This window comes from Nestor notabilis, unplaced genomic scaffold (genome assembly GCF_000696875.1).
Source record: "Nestor notabilis isolate BGI_N333 unplaced genomic scaffold, ASM69687v1 scaffold6213, whole genome shotgun sequence".
NCBI lineage: Eukaryota > Metazoa > Chordata > Aves > Psittaciformes > Psittacidae > Nestor > Nestor notabilis.
Window position 1 is genome coordinate 18,489 of NW_009923178.1, and position 10,916 is coordinate 29,404.

Sequence of the window (10,916 nt, forward strand, 5' to 3'; positions counted from 1 at the left end):
AGACTATTTTTTATAATCATCATCCTTCATATACGGATTAAACCTTAATATTCATAGCAGACCATTTCTCAGGACCAGAGACTGTATCAGTGAATGAAGTAAATAGTTCAATACCTTTTATTTGCTGTTTCACATTCACCGATTCTTGTGTTTGAGTGTTTTGTTTGTTTACTTTCCTCTCCAAGATTGGCTATCCTGATTAAGAAGAGATGAAAGAATACACACTCCTCCTCTTCTTGGCTTTGTGCTCGGCCAAACCTCTCATTGGTCCTTCATATTTTACACTAAAAAATATGATGCTCCAAGATATGGAAGAAGATGATGATGATGACAATTCTCTATTCCCAACCACTGAACCAATTATGCCACTGATTCCTTTTGATTTATTCCCAGTATGCCCCTTTGGATGTCAGTGCTATGTGAGAGTTGTCCACTGCTCTGACCTAGGTAAGAATGAAGTTGTGTGTCTGTTCTCCACTGGACTCTCCTTTGGAGGATTTGCTTTTTAAAAGGTGAATCCTATAGCTCCATAAATCACCCATATTCTAATTTTCCTGCAACAGTCATTTTCCAAAGGAACTTACATTTCTCCAATTCGGCTTGCAAACCAGACCTAACTTGTGTCCAGCAACTAACCTGTGTCCAGCACTTCTTACAACATAAATGTTTTCCCAGTTCATGGGAAAAAACATCACAGGTAACAACATTTTAACTGAAGGCAAATCTGCTGCTGTCACTGCTGCAGATATATACTAGTCCCTAAATACAAACTCATTATTAATTGTGCCAATTTGAACTAGTGTTCATTGAATTTTCCCCATGATTCAAAGTGATCAAAAGCCTATGCTCCTGTCACTTGCACAATGACAATGACATTCACTCTCATCACAGCTCTGCCACCAGCTTAAACTCAAACCTAGACTCCTCTTATCTTAGAAACATTGATTGAATATATAAATTGCTTGTTTGGGGTTTTGTTTTTCAAGGGGGTTTTAATGTGTCATTATTAAGGAATGAAAATAAACTTTTCTGACAACAATAAACAGTGATTATTGCATCTGGTCTACAGATTGCAAACTGCTTTACTTAAGTTCACACATAGAAAGAAAACCCCTATTAATAGACTTCATCTTTAAGTAACTGTAACCTATTAATTAAAACACAACTGTTGATAAACTGGACCAGAATGTAGCATCTGATGCATCAGCATTTCCACTGCAAAGAAAGTTTCTATCCCTTGCTAGTCTCCTGCTGATTCAGGATCTCCGATGGCATAAACCAAAGTGGTTTCGTAACTCAACAGTGAACTGGACTGAGGGATTTATTCAACTGGTAGTTAATTACTAACTGCTGGTTGCTACCAAGAACACATTTTGCAGCTGTGACCTGCAGCCCTGCCAGTACCATGGGATAGGGCAGTGCAGGGGTGGAAAGGAGCAGTCAAGCACTGAGTAGAAATCCCTTAAAGCCACTGCAATAGCCCTGCTCCTCAACAGAGAACCACAGCCCCAGATTCTCCAAAGGCTGCTTTCTCCAGGGACTTTATAATACAGCAGTATCCCTGTAGAACAACCTGTACTCTGAGCTTACATATTTCATGGATGTAAAGAACCTGCAACGAGCACCCCTCTTCAAGCTTTTCATGGTCAGGGGCAGCACCAGTTCCTCCTGAAACTATCCACACATTTTTATCATACATTCTCACATTATTAGTTCTTCTCACTATCCAATATTCCCTTCTATCTTTTGCTTTATGATTGTATTTTGTTTCCCATCACAATCATTAACAATCTTACTGTGCTTTGGTGTTTAGCAGTTAATTTCTTTGGACTTATATACAGGCACATAATATTTCTGTTTCTGTCACATACTTCACCAGGTTTGACATCAATACCTCGCAACATTCCACCAGATACACGTATGATTGACCTTCAAAACAACAAAATTAAAGAGGTCAAGGAAAATGATCTCCAAGGACTCACATCGCTCTATGTAAGCTTGCCATTTTCCAAGTTTAAAATCCTATTTAGCAATCTGAAATATTCTGATACTTTTAAAATACAAATGTTTTTCTTCTCCAGTAATATCCATAAAAATACAGTCTAGTGCCTGCATATTTGACTGCTCCCACCTAGTAAGAAGCATATTTCTTTGAGGTGTAAGAATTATGCCACTTCCTACAACATCCAGGAAACGTACCAAAAAGATACTCAAAATTTCTTCACTCCTTAGCATGTAGAGACAGGCTTTAGAATAAGTATAACTGATAACTGATAAATCTAAACATTTACAGTACACTATAATCCCTTTTTATCATGAAAGAAAATCAGAGAATCTCAGTCTTGGAAAGGAAGATTAAATCTGTTCTGGAATACTTATCTCCATAGGATGTCACTCTAAATCCAGTACCAACAAATACTGACAATTTAAAAACTTCTTTTGTAAGAATGACAAATCTGTTCCACAAGTTACAGCAAATTAATGACATTCTCTACCTCGTTAGGAAGACATGAAACATATTACTCTAAAACCAACTCCTGTTCAGTTAGATTTGGTTTCTGAGCAAGAACTGAAAATTTACCAGATCTAAGTTTCATAATCAGCTTGTTAATCATTATGGGCTAAGCTGGGGCAGAAAAAATAGGAACTGTATAAATTCATAGTTTGCAACAAAGTTTCCATTCCCCTCAAGTGTTTCTTGTCTGGGTACAAATGGTCTTACCAGCAAGTTAGGGGTAAACACACTAACTGGTTTATATTCAGTATAAAAGATCTTATAGAAACTAACCTCCAGTCACTGAGAAAGACACTGGACTATATTAGCAATCACTACATTATACAGTACAGTCACCACTTAATTATGTGATGACTGCAAACTTTAAGCTGTTTTTATTTTTCTCATCAGCTAATTTGTGGCAAGACCTAACAAGATTCTTACTGAAATCAAAGTTTACTTTGTACATCTTCTCTGAGTACTAGTTTATTTAGAAAAGGCACAGATGTCAACTTGGATCAGGAGGGAGAATTTCCTGTTTATTTCCTTAAGCTATCCTCATCTTTCCGGGGGTGGGTGGGTGGGATGAGGGGTGTAGGGGGTGGAAAATAATTCTGTTCTGCTTTACTTACGTCCCCCCTCCCTCCCAATTTCAGAAAGCAGAGACTCACCGACAGCTCAAACAAGTAAAAGAGGAACAAGATTTATTAGGCTAGGTATGAAAATGCAGAGATGTGATTTGATGCAAAATAATATCAGATAACTCATATTTTGTTGTCTGCCGTAACTCATTACAAGTCCTCTGATAAAACACAGCAACCAAGAACAAAAAACTGTCCCCAAAAAAGGACTAGTGTACTGTATAGAAGAAACCTAAATCCAGAAATTGAAAAATTATGGCAAATAACATATAAATTCATGTGCGTATAAGTCATATACAGACATTAACTTTTAGGAAATTCAGATTAAAACCCTGTTATTTTGCAGCATTACGCTGAAATAAAAGATGGAATTCTGAGTTTTGAGAATTTGTGTGCATTAAGGAACATAAACAAAAAGAGAATATAATCCCGACACAATCCTACAAAATATACGATGACAAACATTGTTTTGACAGTTCTTCTCATTACCCATTGGCACCTTGTCAGCTCTGACTAGTTTTTCTCTACCTTCCTTTTCACTGCCTCCTGGTTGATGCTCCAGCTTCCAGGATTTTATTTCAACACACACACACAAAATCAATTGAAATGCCCAAAGTATATACAAAGTGCTAAAGTTTGGTATGATGGAAAAATATTTAAAATACTTCATTTTAAAATTATATGATCAAATTCATGACTTAAAATTCATAGTCAATGTTCCTGCATAAAGAAATTTTCTTTGTATTTCTCTTCCCATCTCTCATAGGCACTGGCTTTGAACAACAATAAAATAATCAAGATTCATCCAAAAGCCTTTCAACCAACAAAGAAGCTACGACGACTGTATTTGTCTCATAACCAGCTAACTGAGATTCCAACAAATCTACCGAATACTTTAGCAGAGCTCAGAATCCATGCTAATAAGGTTAAGAAAATCCACAAGGATGCATTTAAAGGAATGAAGTCTCTACATGTTTTAGGTAAGTCCAATTAAGTAGAAAAGAAAATGTCTTTATCAAAACTGCAACATACTATATATAGTTTTCATTCAACCATTTCCCCAGTGTGCAACTTTCTCTTTAAAAGACCTCCATGCTGAGGAAGTGATCTTCCATGATTTAATTACTATGTGAAGTTGCTACATAGGTCAAGTTTCTGGTAACCCAGCCAATCATGTTAGACAGCTGTTCTGCACTGAAAGCTGTGACTTCCACCCCTCAGAATAGGTAATCCAAGCTAAATATTAATTAATGCTTAGAACATCAGAAGTCATAAATAAAATGAAATTGGATGTTTATAACATAGTCAAACATACACAGAAATCCTATGTCATAAATACCTCTTTTTTTTTTTTCCCCCTTGGACAGAAATGAGTGCAAATCCTCTTAACAACGATGGAATAGAGCCAGGGGCTTTTGAAGGAGTAAATATCTATCATATAAGAATTGCAGAAGCAAAATTAACTTCAATTCCTAAAGGTATGCTTTGTTTTACCTTTTCTATTTTACCTATACCAGTACACTCCTAAACAAAATGCTTCAACATCTATACGATTATTAAAATGTCCATAAATTCTGTACTGTATTTTTTATTACTATCAAATCACCTCCTACCTTATTTTTCTTTTTCTACTTGGAATCCAATTCTACATCCCAAAAGTGTGCACACATGAGCAGGCACATGCATACAAACACAGGCAGTGCACACACACTCGCTTTCCAGCCTTCTCCCTGTCAGGAGGTCCACTCCTCTAACAGAATCTTTCAGAGACTTTTCAGGAAAAGCAATGTGAAATAAATCATAGATGTCATTTCACATCTTCCACATCAGCCTCTCAAAAATCCTTACAAAGAAAGGATAAAACCCCTGATATTTGATCATAAGAGATCGTCAGAGATACAGAATTCCCACTTTCTTTATGCATTTAAAATTTCTAACTTGAATTTTGAATGTTTCAAGAGAGACTGTAGCTCAAATATGCTCTGCAATATGACCGCCATAACGCAAAACCCAATACAGCATTTTATACATTTTTTGATGAGGTCTTGCTAAGTAAAATTTAACTGCTAATTTCAACTGCTCAAAAATACTAGGTATGAGAAAAAGGGAGGAAACAAAGATAGGGCTTTGAGCAACCTGGTCTAGTGGAAGGTGTCCTAGCTCACGGCAGAGGGTTGGAACTGGATGAGCTTTAAGGTCCCTTCCAATCCAAACCAGCCTGTGATTTGTGTAATATCATTCATCACCTTACAAGGAAACTAAATACTGGCCCCTGAGATAATGATTTTGGGATCATTCAGATAAAGAACTTGTTTCTTATTAAATTTAATCTCTTCTTATAGACATTTACATATAATACAAAAGCATCCTGTAGGAGAGGACACTTAAAAAAAAAAAAAAAAAAAAACAACCAAAAAAAAAACAAAAAAAAAAAAAAAAAAAAGATCCAAAGAGTGCATTTTAAGCAACACTTATGGAGTATTTTCAATAGGGGAACCCAAACCAAACAACTCACATTAATTGTTCAGATAATTTTAAGGTCAGAAACTACCTGTCTGCTTATGGTAACACAACCCAGCATACACAAAAAGACTTTCTTCTAGTATCATCATAATACCATCTCCTGTCCCTTAGCATCAAAAAACCCCACCAAAAATAAAAGCATTCCGATTTTGTCTTTCTAAGCAGCACCCAGTGGAATTGCAAACTGGAATGTAAAGTGGAAAAAAGCCCAACAAACAAACACCAAAGCATAGCCACAGGCACAAAAACAGACTGTAAAGCACACCAGTGTTGTAAGGCTACAACAAATAACAATGGCAATGGGAGCAGTACTCTCCTCAGCCATATTAGCAACACAATCATGGTTTCTCTTGCTTGGTGTCAGGGTGCCATCTAGACAGATGCTGGTAAAACTGAACATAAGATCAGAAAACACAAATTCAAACTCGTGAATGTCTTTCTCTGCCTTCACTAAAAGGATGTTGTAAAAAACAGTCTCCTCCTCCCAGTCCACTCACTGACAGTTCTGAATTGGGACAATTTGGTACCACATGAGAAAACACTCTGCATACTGGCACAGGAAAGAACATATGGAATATTTATCTTTCCTTAGAGAATTCCAAAAGCTTTCCTCCCAGATCACATCTTTGGAACTTAGAATAGCACAGTTGTTACACTGCGTGTAAGAAAACACATATCCAAAAACTGGTTCCACAGGAGTAGTATTTGAACTACCAACAGTTAGATAATTGCACATAACATACAATTTACATCTTAACAGGTTAACCAAAAGTATATGAAAGCTGTTATAAAGCAAGCTAGCAAAATTATATCAAATTTTGGAACCCTGAAATCTTAACTTTAGCATGTATTTTCACATCTTAATTTTCTTTCAAGGTTACTGTTTTAAATCAAATTATGTTGATTATTTTTATTTTTTAAAGTAACATAATTGTATCTAATACCTATTTCTTTCATACAGACACCACCACACCACACTCCCAACCTCCCACCCAGTTCTTCACCCAATACTAAACACAAAGGAAAGAAGTTGTTTGGAACATAATAAACATGCCAACAAAATTAAGTTGCCTTACTTTTCTCATACTGCATTTGTTTTTCACCAGGATTGCCCTCCAGTCTACTAGAACTTCATTTAGATGACAATAAGATCACAGCAATCGAAGTTGAAGATTTTAACCGCTATAAAGATCTTCAAAGGTAAAACTCCTGGGCAGAATGCTTTTCTTTGATAAAAGGTCAGACTAGACTTGCCAGGACTTCTTATTTGCTAGTTGTCAATGGGAGAACAGAGAATTTAGAAATTTAACTGTTTTACTAAGAACTACTGTAAATAACACCAAACTTTAAAAAACAAAAAAAAAGCCAACCCCCCCCCCCAAACATTAGCCTTGTTACTTACTAAACCTCTACAGTTCTTAGTAGAAAGCGTATGTTAAGAACAGCATCTCATTACAAAATGTAATTATCATAAATTCTTACTTCATGGCTCCTGGGTGTTGTGTAATATGTGTAATATAACATCTTTCAAATAAGCATCGCCTGTATTTCCTCATACTCAGAATATATGAATATTTGTGGTCATATTATTTATCAACAGTAATTTGTGGTTTTCTCTAGGCTGCTCCCCTACCAGGCCCAGGCATTTTAACTCCTTGGTTACTCACCTCATAAATCACCCCCCAAAATGATATATACAGCAATGCCAACAAACTTCTCTTTTGGGAACACAATGCCTTTCTTGCAACTAAATTTATAGGATTTAGGATTCATAACAGGTTTTTAATTCTAGAGAAAGCCTAAGCGTACTGGAAGTAAACACTCCATACATTCTGAGGAATGTATCATTGATGTAGGACAAAAAAAAGGAAGTCTGTTCTCTAAAGCTCAGTTACCTACTCTGAAAATATGGCTAAGCAGCAGTGAATTTTGGATTTGGTAATAAACTACTACAAAAGAGGAACTACTGAGCTACTTTTAGATACAGCCTTTATTTTCTGAAGAAATTAAGAAAGAAAGGAGAAACAGGGGATGGCGGTCAAGTGGAAACAGCAATTCCAAACTGACCTGCGTGTCCACCTTCTGAATCATCTTTCCAGCAGCACAGGCTGAAGTGTCATAGCAAAAAAAAAAAAAAGAAAAAAAAAAAGAAAAAAATCCAACTAAGGCCTAAATTAAAAAAATGTGGAAATAGGAAAGAACGTAGTCACATAGTCCTGCTTATTTTTAAAATACAAAGTTTTTGACTAAGCTATAACTGTTTCTTTATAAGACTTGCTCTTCTTTGGCTGTTTATTAGAACAACACTTTTTGTTACTGTGAGATTACACTACACACAATTTCTTTTACAAGCAGATTGGTTGATGTTTATAATTTTAACTCTTGCCACTAAAAGCAGAAAAACTGCATGCAAAACCAGACAATTGCTCTCATCAGGCTAGCTGCTGTCCTTTAAGTGGAGATTGAATTAAGAAGATAAAAGTTTGTTAGATCAATGGTGGGGTTTTTTTTTCTATCGGGGTAAGATTTCATCAACTTTCCCCAATTCTTTTTGTCCCCAGTGTCTACTCCTACATATTTCAAACTTAAAAAAAAAAAAAAAAAAAAAAAAAAAAGTATGCTTATGCTCTTCAGTGCTGTTGTGAATCTCAATTAGTCTTTAATTAAATGTTTCTTATACCATTTCTAGGCTTGGCCTTGGGAATAATAAAATCAAAGATGTGGAAAATGGAAGTTTTGCAAACATACCAAGTATACGTGAAATCCATCTTGAAAAAAATAAGCTCAAGAAAGTTCCTCCTGGATTACCCGAACTGAAATATCTACAGGTTATATACTAAACTCAATAGAAAGCTCTGGTAGTAATGAGTTGTTTTACTTCTACACCACCATGCTGGTTAGGGCATAACTAAAAAGCATAATTGTCACATACATTTTGTCGTGGCTCTCACACTAGGAAAATCTGAAATATTATTTCATGTACTTCAAGAGATAAACAAGATCAAACAGCAGGAACACTTCATAGAAAAAAGAAAACAATGTGCTACACCCAGAAAATGTTTCCAGGAAGTTTGCTACAGGTTTATTACAGTTTCCACATTAGCAAGCCAGAGTGGAAATTTTTCCATTCCCCTGCTGAAAAATCTTAAATACAAAGTAAATTATTTTTGAGGCTGAAATGATAAGATTTTGAAATTTGTATTTGGAACTAGAAAAATTCTGCAATAAAACACTTTCAAAAGACATTTATTTCCTGGATTCTGAAATAGCAATTAAAACCACATATAAGATGACATATACCTCAGGATACTAAGCATAACCAAGCCTGGGGAAAGAAGAAATGCATAGATAACCAAGCCTGGGGAAAGAAGAAATGCATAGATAACACAGCACATTACAAGCTATTTGGTAAATGCTTTTACCTCTAAATTCCATTTCTTTCCACTTCTCATTTCACTTCCACGTAAAGGAAAATCTTTTGAGATATATAAAACTGGCACAGGGTGCCCAGAGAAGCGGTGGCTGCCTCATCCTTGGCATTATTCAAGGCCAGGTTGGATGGGGCTTGAAGCAACCTGGTCTAGTAGAAGGTGTCCATGCCTATGGCAGAGGGCTGGAACTAGATGAGCTCTAAGGTCCTTTCAACCCTGAGATTCTATGATAAAAACCAACCAAGCAAATGAAAAAAAAAAAAAAAAAAAACCCGCAACAAACCACACACCAAAAAAAAAAAACAAAAAAAAAAAACCTAACAACCCCCCCCCCCAAAAAACCCCAAACCCAAAAACAAAACCACAAACCAAACAAAAAAAATAAACCCAAAAAACAAACGCAAAACCAAACATTACTTTACAGTGCAATGTAAAATAGGATACACAAACAAAAGAATTCTTTTGTCAATGCACATTATTTTACTTGACAAATTCTAAAATCTATCACAAGCCCCTCTTTTTAGCTAATTTAAGCTATGTCAGCATTAGACTGATCTGTTCCTATAACCACACCAACAAATCTTCCAATATCAACTTTTCTAGAGTCTACTTTTAAAAAATTATTAAATCACTGAAGATTTACATTTTGGTAGAATATAATACTTATTATGAGAGAATATGATTTTTACTATAAGAGAATATAAACTACATTTTAGGAGAATTTTCCATAATAGAGTCCAATTATTCTGACAACACACTGATAAAATATCGTATAACTTGTTTTGTGGGAGAGACTGTGGCAGGAGGGAAACATTTATAAATATTTAACACAAATTTTTAATTCCCGTGACTATTAAGGCCTGTATCCAACTAATCTCATAGCAAACCTCAGTTATCTATATATATGTCAATGAATGCTTAGGTATTTTTCCTATTTACATGCTAATTATTTTATTTTACTGTTTCTTATTACTGCAGGTAGTCTTCCTCCATTCTAATCATATTGCAAAACTGGGAGTGAATGATTTCTGTCCCACAGGACGAAGAAAGAAGAAAGCATTATACAGTGGCATAAGCCTCTTCAATAATCCTGTAAAGTACTGGGAGGTTCAGCCTTCAACTTTCCGTTGCATTATAGCCAGAAACAGTGTGCAACTTGGGAATTTCCTCAAGTGATAGCGAAGTTGGTCATTTCATAAAGCAACTTGTCCAAATCAGTTCTATAATACTTGAAATTTGCAGAAAAATGCCAATTTTACACTATTTTAACCGTTTACAATGTATTTACTATTTCAGAGATAATGAATTAGATGCAAGATGTTAGTAGGATCCATGTTCAATCTACATTTGAATAATTTAAACAAAAGCCTTTATATCTTATGGCAGGACTCTTGGAACTGGAAACTGTATTTGATGTTTCCTATTATAGATGTTAAATTCTTTACTTAAATCACATAGTTTTGATATATTCTTTCTTTTAAATAGATTCTAAAAATCAAGTGGAAGTGACTTTTTCCACGGTAAGGAACTTTCCTCTGCCAAAAAGCATTGCAACATAAGTTGCAAAAAGAAATTACCAGACCTCAAGGACAACTTCTTGTGCCATTTTTGATAATCAGCAAAGATGCAATAAAAAGGTACGATATTGTGAAGTCTTTTGTCCCTAATGAAAACATGCTGAGTGAGATAAAGGTAGGCTTCACATCAAGAAATAATACACAAAAACACCTTTGAGTTTCTGGTGTTTCTTCTTGCAAGTTTTAAGAGGGAAATGCTCTTCAGTGTTTTGCTATCAATGCAATTTGATGCATTCTGAACATTGAAAAA

At 35.3% G+C, this 10,916-nt stretch overlaps 1 protein-coding gene across 1 annotated transcript; it reads left to right on the forward strand.

The window, feature by feature from the left end:
• Window positions 1-209: 209 nt before the first annotated feature.
• ASPN (asporin) lies at window positions 210-10,265 on the forward strand. The gene is made up of 7 exons (XM_010011996.1): window positions 210-447; window positions 1,880-1,992; window positions 3,902-4,115; window positions 4,503-4,613; window positions 6,765-6,858; window positions 8,348-8,486; window positions 10,068-10,265. The coding sequence occupies exons 1-7, from the start codon at window positions 210-212 to the stop codon at window positions 10,263-10,265; spliced, it is 1,107 nt and encodes a 368-aa protein (XP_010010298.1).
• The last annotated feature ends 651 nt before the right edge of the window (window positions 10,266-10,916 follow it).

Excerpts from the sequence above, each read along its gene's own strand:
- ASPN (XM_010011996.1), top strand. The coding sequence starts at position 210 with ATGAAAGAATACACACTCCTCCTCTTCTTGGCTTTGTGCTCGGCCAAA. Across the intron at positions 1,993-3,901 it reads AAGGACTCACATCGCTCTAT|GCACTGGCTTTGAACAACAA; the intron begins GTAAGCTTGCCA and ends CATCTCTCATAG. Across the intron at positions 8,487-10,067 it reads CCGAACTGAAATATCTACAG|GTAGTCTTCCTCCATTCTAA; the intron begins GTTATATACTAA and ends TTATTACTGCAG.